This window comes from Brassica oleracea, chromosome C2 (assembly GCF_000695525.1).
Source record: "Brassica oleracea var. oleracea cultivar TO1000 chromosome C2, BOL, whole genome shotgun sequence".
Classification (NCBI taxonomy): Eukaryota; Viridiplantae; Streptophyta; class Magnoliopsida; order Brassicales; family Brassicaceae; genus Brassica; species Brassica oleracea.
In genome coordinates, this window is record NC_027749.1 from 48,673,336 (window position 1) to 48,686,021 (window position 12,686).

The following is a 12,686-nucleotide window of genomic DNA, read 5'->3' on the forward strand; positions in this document are numbered from 1 at the left end:
AAAATGTTTGGAGTCTAACAAAAGTAAATAAACTAGTGTTTTGATCCAACTAAAATCTTCAACTAACAAGTTTATTGCCTTATCCAATTCAATCATCGACTAAACTCACTCGTCCTGAAACTGATAAAGCGCTTTGAATCATATCTTGAAGCGTTCAGGAGCCATATTTTCGTTGGTAATTCTATGTCCCGCGGGCCGATCCGCAAAAGCCTACATGTTTTGCGGTACGGGTTTGATCAGCCATTTTAAGGACCGCAGCCCGCGCGGGCCTGACCCGCCGTGACCCGCTCGAAGACGAGCCCGCTGCGGTATGGGACGGGACGGGACAGATCAACCTGTTTGACATTCCTACATATTACATTAGATTTTTACTTAAAAGGTTTGTAAACAAAGCATGTAGTTTAAAACATATACTGAAGCTTAGAAACAATACCTTAGTAGCTTTTGCAGCACCTGCTTCGATGTTAGGGAAGTCATCATCTTTCAGCCCCAGGCCATCATAAAATGCATCATAGTAGAAACCCTGCAATTAAAGTCCACAACGACTAAACCACCATTGCATAGCACTAAAGTGAAATATCAAAAACCAATTTTCTAGACGATTATCCTACAGGCGGCAGCCTGGACCAATGTTTGGACGCCTAGACCGATTTTTTTTTTTTTTTAAAATGTTGATTTTTTTTTTTCATTTTAAAAGCGATTTGCCCACTAGGCAGGGATCTAGACCGATTTTTAAAACATTGGCCAAAAACCATTCTTGTTCAACTCTATTAGCCAAAGAAACACCAAGAAAACGGGTCTTCACACAAAGAAGAGACACTTAGTTAAAGTTTAAGCACAAACAAGCTGCTCTTACCTCCCCTTTCGTCGTACATGGACCTATACATAGCTTACACCCATACTCCTGCTCCAGAGCCTGCATGCACCCAAGATCACACCCATACCCAAAGTAAACGAAATATTCGCCACCACATAAGATTAAACTAAACTAAACACTCTTTTACCTGACCAAGAATGTGAGAGCTAGAATGCCAGAGAGTGTTCCGACCTTTGTTCTTAGTTTGACACCCAATAAGGTAATGCAGAAGATAAATCAAAGAGACAATTAATCGGATATAAGCAACTAACTATGCTTTATTAGAAATCACCTAAACAATCTATTACAAGACTTGTTTATCAGTTTTACACAGCCTGTTAACACCCCAACAGCTGCTACTGAAAGATTCCTAATCTACCTAAGCATGTACCTCTGTCGTCAGTACTTCAGCAACTGCTTCAGCACGATCCAAGAACACCCCTAATGATTTTAACTCTTCCTCTATAATAATAGCCAATGTCTTATGGAATACACACAACTCCAAAGCTTTTTTATAGTGATCTCCACGTTCCTGAAACCCTACTCTCCAAAGAACATGAATATGGACAACTTCCTTATCAATAAGTACACTTTTCCTTTTTTTGAAATGTACTTATTTTTTAAAGCATTTATCTCTTACATTTTCTCCACGGTATAAACTTGCTCTTCAAGTTTATCTCACGCCAACTCAACATTTTGCATACACATGGTCTCTGCCACTCCGCATGCCTTATATGCCCAATAACTTTACTTAAGTGAGACGGAGGAGGTTTAAAGAGTAGTTACGGTTGCCCTTGAAAACGTTTTTCCCTTTTTCTTATCTGAATGTTGTCTAGGTTTTTTTTTTTCAATAAGTGGTTTAGTTCGGTTTAGTTATTTTCTCAGACAAAGTTAATTTTAAAAAAAAACTATTTTGAAATTTATAAAATTAGAAAAAGAATGTTTGAGTTAACTAAATAATAAAAAAATCAATAGATAAATTTTATAAAAATAAATTATTGCATAATTATATTACATGTTTCATTTTTGTCATCTTAAAATTACATTAATATGTCAACTTCAAACTCACAAGTCCTTTCTGAGATAAACTCATGTTTTCTTTCAACTTTGAAATAAATTAATAATTTACACAATGATAGTGAAACTAACTACACAATTTTAAAATAATGAAGACATTACTATTTTTGCAGCCAAAAATTTTCCTTAAAATTACATTAATATGTCAACTTCAAACTCACAAGTCCTTTCTGAGATTTGAGTTTGAATTTATACACGAGTGAGATTATATAAACTCATGTTTTCTTTCAACTTTGAAATAAATGAATAACGTATACAATGATAGTGAAACTAACTATATAAAATTTTAAAATAATGAAAACATCACTAATTTTGTAACCGATAATTTTCCGTAAACATTAAATAAACTCAAAAAGTAATATAATAATGTTAATTATTGGTTTAAAAAATTTTAATTGAGAATTAGCCGGTTAAAATCTTGATCTAGAGATTAAACCGGAAGTCAACTTCAAACTCACAAGTCCTTTCTAAGATTTGAGTTTGAATTTATACACGAGTGAGATTATATAAACTCATGTTTTCTTTCAACTTCAAAATAAATGAAGAATTTATACACTGATAGATAAAACTAACTATACAAAACATTTCAATGTATACTTTTCAAATCAGTTCGCAAGAGGATCAAAGGAGAAGAGCCTTCTTTGCTCATCAGTAGGATTCCTCAGCAACCTACAGAATATCAAAGAGGCTGCAACTACTGACAAAAGAGACAGAACCGCAAGAAACCCGAAATGAGAAGCGTCATTAGCCGCAATGGCTACTCCCAGCATCAGTGACTCAGCTAGGCTAGCCACTGATATCTCAGTTGCACCGATGAGGTTAGCTTTGGACGACGGGATACCCGTTTGAAGAATCTGAGCTCCCACTACGCCGTAAGACATGTGGCCTAGCCTTGATAGTACCTGAGAAGTTGTTACCCCTTTTGTGTCAAAACCAAAACTGCAAAGAGAGGAAAGTGTTAAAGAGATAACTTACGATCATGGACAAGAAGAAGAAGAGTGGGCTCTTTTGGGATAGAGAAGAGCTCCAATACACAGCAACAGCAACACCAAGAAGTGAAGCTTGGAAAAACAATCCTACTGCACCTGCCTGGATCATTTTTCAAAACGCAAAAACATTAGCCAGCTTGAAACGCTAACACATTCTTAAGAGACTTTATACCTTTAGAATGCCAAATCTTTTGACCAAGTTTGCTGATAAGAAAGTTGCAGCAACTCCCATCACAGCGCATAGTCCACTAAAACCCCCAATAACCGATGGATTCACACCTGTTGAAAATAAAGTTTGGTGATGATTTTGGTTTACTTGGGTATCACGGTTTAGAGAAGCATACATCGTTGTGTTAGAAATGCAGTCATCAAACTGCCTGGAGTGAGGACGATGTTGAAGCAGAGAAGGACATATGCGAGGCTAGCGGGAAGAACCGGCTGTTGAATGTATTCTTTCCATCCAAGCTTGATAGCTTCCATGCCCAAATCAACTGATGAACAAAGCAAATGGTTCATATAATATGCTTATCCAAGTATTATATAGTAAAAGATCTTCTTACATATACTGTCGGTTTCAGAACGAGGTCCTTCGGAAGCACAGCTGCTCTGGGAGCATTTAGGTCGGTCCAGAACTCCAGAGGAGAACTTGTTGGTCAGCCAAATGAGAGCTGTCTGAAAAAAAAAAGAAACACATTTTGTCTATTAGAAACACATTGTGTTTCCTTTATTAAAGGTTATATAGGGCGTTTCTACTTACCATGGCAGGCAAAGAACCCATCATTAGAGTGGCAGCAAACTTCAAGCAGGTCACAGGGTCATATTTGGATAGGAGGATGCCAAATAACATAGTCCCAGCGATCTGTTTAAAGGTTACAATCTTGTCATTTGATGAACTGATAGTGTTTAAAGAGCATAAACACACATAAGGCCGGAGATAGAGTTAGTATACCTCGCAAAGCAGATCAATCCTGTTGAGGACAGCATTTGCTTGTGCAAGAGCAATTGGTCTGTTTATTCCCGCCAACTACCAAAATGACAAAATTAGTTATGTCAGTCAGTCTTCCTCCGACCATAACCAGGGCCAGTTCTGGACATAGGCCAGTGAAGCATTGACCTATAGCCCCCAAAAACTTAACCCAAATTTGTAAAAAAAAAAAGATTTATAAAACTTTTACTAAGTCGTCTATAAACCCAAAAATCTCGGGACCGGCCCTAATGAAAAATATAGGTATTAAATTGTGGCATGACAAAGAAAAAGCATACCAATACAACCCAATCACGTTCTATGGCGACTCCAGAAGCTATTCCACATAGTGTGTCAATGGCCCCTGAGAGTATCAGTGCAAAAAACCAAGGCTGCAGAAGAATCGATGACCCCAGCGTGGAAGGAACCGTGTAAGCGTGAATTATCATTCCTGCAGACAGCACTTGAGCAGCTGCCTGAAAAGTAGATACAAGAGATGTTTTATGACAGTAGTTAACTAACAAGTTCATGTCTGATCCTTGAAAGGGTTTTACCTGAACGACATTCAAGGAGATGTATGTAGGAACTCTCGGACTATGATCCATAAACTTCCCAACGACCGGACCGCAGATGATTATCGCCAGTTTGGTGACAAACCCCATGACTGCCACAGGTAGTAAGCTAGGATGGAGCATTGCAATGGCGGACGGCCAAGCGAAATTCCAAAGTTGTTCAACCAAGTTCCCCACCAAACAACTAGCGTATAAGACTGACGAGTCAAATAAAAACCAATGTTTAAAAAATCGCTAGGCGGTAATTAGACGTTTTATAGGAGATTCGGGTGTCTGGGCGAATTTTTTAAACGCCTAGACCGATTTTTAAAACACTAAGTAAAACATCTATCATTGTCTCTAATCTAATGAAGTTAATGAGAGAGAGATCTAACCATATAACCCTTCAGGGTGAGCAGGGGTGGCTGCGAGTGCAGTCTGCTCTTCCTCAGACAAGACCTAAGAAAACAAAATAGATTGGTTTGGTTAAAGCAATACCTGTATAAAAAGGTTGGATCTTTATCAAAGGGGATGTAAGTGTAACATTACGGGGAGTGCTGTTAAAACGGTGTCTACGTAAGTACACTCGGTGAGTAAGCTCAGAGACTCTGTTACAGCGATGTTTGTATTATCAAGATGAACAATTGGGATGGGATGGTCCTCTGGTGGTGATGGCAAGTCCTCGTCATCGGTAGTAGTGACAAACTCGTGACACACGTCTGTGTTTGTAATCGAACACCTTGAAGTAAAGCTGTTTAACCTATCATATGAGTAAATGAATGTTTTTGCAATGAGTAGCAGTTTGTGAAATAGACATTGTAATGAAACTAACAAACTAAGAGACAGAAACATAGTTTGAATGTCTGTCTGAACTGAAACTAGGTAATGCAAACCTATCATGAGTAAGACAAATTCTTGCAAAGTAGCAATTTGCACTCGTCTCAAAAACGCAATAGACACTGTATGAAACACATGGCGATTCTCACGGGTCTGAATCAGCAATCAAACAAACAAAAGAGACAAAACCTAGTTTGAATGTCTGTCTGAAAATTTTGAATGTCTGTCTGAAAATTGGTAACGCAAACTCTTGCAAAAGTAGCAATTTGCACTCATCTCAAAAACGCAATAGACACTGTATGAAACACGTGGCGATTCTCACGGGTCTGAAACAGTAATCAAACTAACAAAGAGACGAAACCTAGTTCGAATGTATGTCTGAAACTTGGTAATGAGTTCGAATGTCCGTCTGAAACTTGGTAATAACAAAGAGTCAAAACGCAAACCTGCGATAAGAAGATGAAGCTGGTGACGTGAGACTTAACCATCTGCAAGAAGGGAAGCGATTGCGAAGTCCAGACAAACCCGCCGGCGACAAAAAGCGGGTTCTTTGGACAGGACAGTGAAACAGGAGTTCGAAAGACGGCGATTGTCTGAGCAGAGCCATGGAAACAACCATTTCTAGAAAGTAATTCTCCTCTTCGTTCTCTTCGGCTTCTAGAAGCTCATGCAGCCTCCGAGAACAAAAAAAAATCAAATAAATTCGAATCGTCTCTGGATTATTTTTTTCTCTTCCCCTTATGGCTTCATCGCCACTAGATTGTTTTCAACCTCAGGGAGAGGAAAGAAAAAATCCAGAGAGAATCTTTTGGTTATGAGAATCAGAAAGAATAAAAAAAAAACCTTATCTATGACTATGGTTCATCACCGTAACACGAAAGAGCTCTCAAGTGGGCAAAAAGGAGAGAGAGAGTTTGTGTAAGGGAGATTAAGCCACGTAGATTTATATTTCACCAATGATATCTAGCCACGTTGGCTTACTAAATCGTCCATTGTTTTTTTGTGGCCCATTTTTTTGTTCATAAAAGCCCATTAAAAACATACGCAGGTGAACGTTCTAGCCCAACTCATTTATAAAAACGATTTGATTGAATTAAAAGCCCAAAACCATTAAGCAAAAGATAATGTTTAGTGGAAAGATAAGAATGAAACCGTTTTTTTTTTTTTTGGAAATAAAGTCAGGATTAAATTTCTATGTTTTCCAACTTGTCTATTAAGAAAGTCAAACCAGGTAATTTTTTGTTTCCTTTTGTTTTCTAGAGAAAGGCCAGCTAATTTTTATCTTTTTTTTTTTTCTTATGTTCTTCTTTTTTTTCTTATGTTCCAAATTTGGATTTGAAATGTAATTTTAATAGAGTAGATTCATGCATCCCATAATCCTATATAAAGTAAAATTTTAAAGAAAATCATTTCCAAAAATGTAAAATATATTTCAGTTTTGATTGTTCCAGTTGAAAAGTTTATATATTTTTTTTTTTTGCTTATATGTTAGAATCATACAAATGGAGAGAAAGAAAACTTCCAATGTCTTCATTTATCATTTTAATTTTAATTTTAATATTATGAACACATATATTAATATAAATATTTGTTAGTGATTAAAATTGTAAGAAAATATAATATATCATATATTAAAATGTTACGGATTCTAATTTATTTTAAAATACACAATTGCATCACCTATCACATACATTTAAAGACAATTAAAATTTATTTTAAACCAGCTAATTTAAATTTTCATGAATCAGCTTGAGTTTATAAAATTGACAAAACATATAAAGAAATTGTCTTCTTATTATAAATATATCATTTGGCTTATAACTAAAATGTTATTTTATATATTTTGAATATTCATATAGATTTTTTTGGTGGGCAATATTGAAACAACTATAACATACTTTAATGGCCATTTAACGTCTTTAAATTTTACCTGTTATTAGACATTATTATATAAATATTGAATATTTACATTTATATATTTTTAGTGCACAACGATAATGATACTGAAATAACTATAACATAGCTTTTTTTTTTTAAGGATTAAATCCGGGTCTATTAAAGACACAGACCTAACTCCGGGTGGAGGTAAAACTCACGGATAAATCATCTCTTGGGCATTCAAATGAACCGAAAGCAATAGCCCATATCCGTGTGGTCAGCGGGATTCAAACCAAGGTTCACCATCTTGGATTTATTCCCTCGAGCGCCAATGGACTACCACCGTAACATAGTTTAACGGTCATTTACTTATCTTTACATATTTTACAGTTAATTAAGACGTTGCTGTATAGATTTTGAATATCTGTATAGTTTTTTTTTGGCGTGCAACTGTATCGAAACAACTATGAAATATATGTTTGTATCTAATGCAAAGTTTAATTCATGCATACTTCCAAAGAAAAATAAGTCATAGACACTGATATTCCCATTCATCATCAACTGGAATGCATAAGAGAAACACAAGTTCTACATATAATCTAATACATTTATTTTCTAATCACCCCTACTTCCCCAAGATAACAATTACATGTCATTAGACTTTTTATTGAATATATCAATGATCTTTAGCATATCATTTTGAATCTACTCACCCACACCATTCATTCCAACACCGAGAAACAAAGCATGTTAACGTTAAAATCCCAATACATACTAATCACCATGCCAGCCACAAGACTCCTCCTCTTCACAAATTCTTCGATCCAGGTTTCACTCGTAGCAAAATTATCTTCATGAATGTCCTTCCAGAATGAAAGAGTGTGGACTGTGTTTGTATCGAGATCATTCACCTTTACATCGAAATGACCAATAATACTCATATGTGCTAAATACATGACATCTGGTATGTGTCTCAGTATAGTAGCCTCGATATACAACATTGGAAGTTGGAGTTTGCCTCCGTACCATACTTCATGGGGCGATAGGGTTTTGGTGATATCCCAAGGATAAGGAGTTATGGGACGGATATCGATTTCTTGAGGAAGTAGTTGATCATTGTTGGCGTTTTCTTCTTGGTGTTTTGTTCGAAAGAAGGTGTAGAACATTGTTTTGATCATCTTTGAAGTAGCTACAAGAGAACTATAAGTTTTTGTTGTTTTTTGTGGTTTTGTGGTGATAAAGTTGGTTGGTAAAATAGGTAGTAAGATTGGTTTGATAAGGCTTAGGGTATCTAAGAGTGGTTATTAGAAGAAGCTGATGTGGTCTTTTAGAGTTGTGAGAGTCCAAATGCATATATTGATTTACATGATTTCTGGTTTGGTTATCTTAAACACTTGGTGGATAGTCTTGAATAAGATGGGCCTTGTGGGCTTTCGTTTATGGTTTTATTAGAGAAAGGAAACCCATAAGTATGCAACAAACCTTATGTTTCCAAAGAGATCATTAAAAAACAGTTGCAAAAACATTTTCTTAATGTTAAAAAAAAAAACATTTTCTTATATCTCTCACTCACGTACATTTCTCCTTCTTTACTCAAATCATTGTCAGACCTTAACAAGTCCCTTGGTTGGCCAACGGTTTGGTTCTTAATAACCGGACACCAATCCATTTGTGAGCCCCATGAACCAAGAGCCTTTTTAATTGATAACAACTCTATTATGATAACAATCCGAACGAAGAAAAGAAACAATCACGCCTTTATAGCGTCAGCTCTAGGTCTCCATAGCCCTAGCCTGTATTTGTGGCTATATTTTAGTATCAATTTTCTCTGCAAAACCAGAATTCAAAACATGTGATAGTGACTGGAAGTATGAACAAGCAAACATGTAAGCATTTTGTTTTGGGTGATAATAATGATACTCCCCACTAGCAAGCTAAACCCAAGTTCCAGGACTAGGATAGAACTATAGGTACATCTACATCAATCTCTTTGTGCTTGAAAAGTTCAAGAACTCAAACTTTTCTCTCCTCTTCTCCTTGATTTGTATAGTTACCACATGAAATTATGTAATGGAACAAACTCAAGGTTCTAACATATATATTATTAATCCCCTGAAATCTGGGACCCTAAGTGTCCTACTTTTCTACAACAACAATACAAAAGAATGCGATCGCAATCTGTGTAAACCATAAAGTAGAAGAGAGACGTGATAAAACTTACATGTTTAGCGTACGAGCCACAAGCAGTTTCAAAAGATCACCTATCGCGGTTTCAAGTTTTGGAATGTGAGTCTCAACTTCTCTTCCAATTCCACTCAAGAACTCAGGAACCTTCACTGCATATGTCAGAAAAGATCAATCAAAAACTTAAAGTTTCAGCCTTTTTAGCCAAATTGGATTAAAATATTCACTTAAAATCATAAACATTCAGCCTTTTTAGCCAAATTTGATACGAAATTCACATATGGTCTAACTGGTAACCATCACCTGAACATTGGGAACATATTAGGAAAAGAACGAACATGAATGAAATTATATGACTGAAGAAGACGGTAATTTCTTATCATATATAGTGAGGAACAAATTTATTTTATATTTTTCTAAAATAAAAAAAATGAGAAGTAACGAAAAGGAAAAACTATTTCTTATGAATGGTAAAATTTCTTTCGAATGTTAAAGAATGCATAGTTCATCTTCGTACCATTCATAACCTGAAAATCACAATGTATATGTTAGAGAAGAATTGCATACCCCATCAAGACCCATCAAATACAGAGCTCGACTCAATATCAACCAACAACTCGGCCTAGGACAATTCGGCCCAGCCAATTAGGCCAATGTCGAGTTGGAGGGTTTTACGAGGACAAGAGAAAGGGGATCCTGAAATCTTAATTTGCGGAACCTATGAAAATGGAAAAGTTATACATCTAATTTACTCAATAATGTCATATTGGCTTATAATGATTTTAGTTTACAACGATCATAAATAATTGAAAAAAAATTCCAGTAATAATCATAGCCACTTTAATAGTAAAATTTTGATTAAATATTATAAAAACTGTAATTAAAATATAATTAGAAAGAAACAACAATTAACTAGATATTTAATAGCTTGTATATATTTTAAAATTCTAACTTCAATTTATTTTTAAGGTAGAAAGCAGAAAATTAAAAAAATAGTCCATTCCACATTTAAAACCATGACTTAGAAAAATGTTTTTGCATATATATGTTTTGCAGAAGAAAAATGTTTAAAAGAAGAGAAAATAAGGTTAGAAGAAAAAACATAAAAATTAAAAAGAATTCTATTAAAAACTTTATCTATAAAATAATCACTTGAGATATATAGCAAAGAAAACAAATAAAAACGGAATGTGTCGCAAGTCGAGAGGAAAAAGAATGTCTCAAATCAATGTAAACATACAAAACATGAAAATCCAGCCCCATAATCTTACATATACAACTTGTTAAATTTATACCCAAATGTATGATATCAAGATATGATTTAACACATGTTTATATTAAGTAGAATCATCAATATACTTATTTTCATTGGTTTTATATGCTTAGAACCATCAATTGTATGAATACAACTATCATTTTCCTTACATCGAAGCAAATACATGAAAGAGTTCAATTCAAAAGTAAAAAATATGTTTAGTCAATCAAAGAAAACACAAACAAACATAATCTATAATCTATAATCTAGAAACTAAAGACATGAAAAGAGTTTCATGAGATGAAAGCAAAAGAAGAATCCATAAATAATCATCTCATCAGACTGATGAGATGGGTTGGAAACGCTCCTTCAAACCGATGAGTTTGGCTTTGGTGCACATCTTGTACATGAGACTTGACAGTTCCAACAAGGTTGGATCCAACGCGCTCAAGTGAGATGATGGATATCACTTTTATACGCTTCCACGATCCTTCTACCGAAACAAACCTATACTGTCTCGATTTACCAAAGAAAAGAAGGGTGTTGTCGACAACGCATGAACTGAGATGCATGTCAATTTTACAGATGTCATCTCTAGCAGTTCCCAAAAAGTGAAATCATAGTGGCTAATCAATTCATTAAAATTCTAAACCAAGAATTAACATTATTATAGACATATATACAATAAGAACAATAAATTTAACAAATTCAAAGTCCATAATCTATGTATGCACGCATAGATAAAAATCCTATTAATTATAATTATCCAGACAAAACACCGATAAAGAAGATTATTATTATTTATGAGGTTTCTATTCATATGTTGTTATAGAATAAAATGTGCTCTTATATAATAGTGATTTGCAAAATTGAACAAAACTAAATAAACATTAGAATACTTTTAAGGTGTATCTAAACTATACTAAAAGTAGAATACTAAGCCCTCTTAGCGTGTCTACGTATGCAAATTAATTGCAGCCAATCAAATTGTTTTAAGATGCCATATCAGCTTTGACACACCGTAACCTAAAGTTTTCCTCTTTCGTGGCCTTTCCAATTACTTCATCCAGCTTCGCCGTTCAGAGTTTCTGTTAAAACAAATGCATCCCTTCTCGACTTCCCTCTATCATTCATATAAAGAGGGATGCAGAGTGAAAGCAATCCATTCACATTCTTTGTCAAAAGCAGGCTTCATTCTTTTGCGTCTTTCTTCCTCAGATCCGTCTCAAGGTTTTCCCTGAATCGAGTGTGTAGAAGCAGCCATGGACGGTGGAGCCGAATGATCTCAGCAGCCTCACCTTATCCTAGCTCACAAGCTATTCCTACTCACTCATCCCGATGTTCAAGACATGGAAAAAGTCCTGCTCAAGTATGACGTCTTGGATTCCATCAAATCCGATGGTAAAGTATCTTCCTTTTTTCTAATCGATTCCCATAGGGTTTAACAATTTCTCGACATTTTTATTGGGTTTTCTGTTCATGATGTTGGGTTGGTGTTCTTTGTAGGTATGGCTGGAGAATGTTGTTCCGTATTTGTGTATTAGTGTCTGTTGGTTTATACTGATAGAGGGTGTAGCTGTAGCTTTATGAACAACAAGGTCTTGAATTGGATGACAGAGTTAGTTTGCAGTTTTAGAAAACGAGGCTTGGGTGGAGTTTGGTCTTTAATTAGATGTTACTATGTAGCTGATGATGTCTTCTTTTTTTCTTTTGTATTGGAGATAATCATGATCTAATGTTGTGCTATTTCTAAGGGTGGTATCATACAAAATAGTTTTTGGATAAAGCCTTTTGTGCCTTGGTATCGTGTTAAGAATGTGTCATGTCTTACGTGTACACTACAAGAAAACACATGCTTAACGACGAAAATTAACGAGGAAAAACAATCCTCGTAAATTTGCGTCGAGTTTACGACGAATTTACGTGAAAAACTAAAGTCATCGTTATTTCCTCGTAACGTAACGACAAAACTGTTTCGTCGTAAAGTGGATGTAATTTTACGAGTATTTTACGAGGAAAAACTTTTTCCTCGTAAATACGACGTAAATTTTGCGTGGTATTTACGAGGGAATAGTTTACGTGTATTTAGCGAGGA

At 35.2% G+C, this 12,686-nt stretch overlaps 2 protein-coding genes and 1 pseudogene across 2 annotated transcripts; all 3 read right to left on the reverse strand.

The window, feature by feature from the left end:
- LOC106324473 overlaps window positions 1-1,551 on the reverse strand; it is a 21,999-nt pseudogene extending 20,448 nt beyond the window's left edge.
- Window positions 1,552-2,435: 884 nt separating this feature from the next.
- Window positions 2,436-6,136, reverse strand: LOC106319116 (solute carrier family 40 member 3, chloroplastic). The gene is made up of 12 exons (XM_013757359.1): window positions 5,721-6,136; window positions 4,987-5,197; window positions 4,833-4,896; window positions 4,441-4,655; window positions 4,186-4,362; window positions 3,872-3,946; window positions 3,680-3,781; window positions 3,483-3,594; window positions 3,267-3,413; window positions 3,095-3,201; window positions 2,909-3,022; window positions 2,436-2,835 (listed from the first exon to the last, which is right to left on the reverse strand). Exons 1-12 carry the CDS (start codon window positions 5,891-5,893, stop codon window positions 2,539-2,541), a joined length of 1,794 nt encoding a protein of 597 aa, XP_013612813.1. The 5' UTR covers window positions 5,894-6,136; the 3' UTR covers window positions 2,436-2,538.
- A 1,738-nt stretch (window positions 6,137-7,874) lies between these two features.
- LOC106324474 (B3 domain-containing protein At5g26805) lies at window positions 7,875-8,444 on the reverse strand. Its single transcript, XM_013762436.1, has one exon. The coding sequence runs from the start codon at window positions 8,328-8,330 to the stop codon at window positions 7,875-7,877; it is 456 nt and encodes a 151-aa protein (XP_013617890.1). The 5' UTR covers window positions 8,331-8,444.
- Between the last annotated feature and the right edge of the window lie 4,242 nt (window positions 8,445-12,686).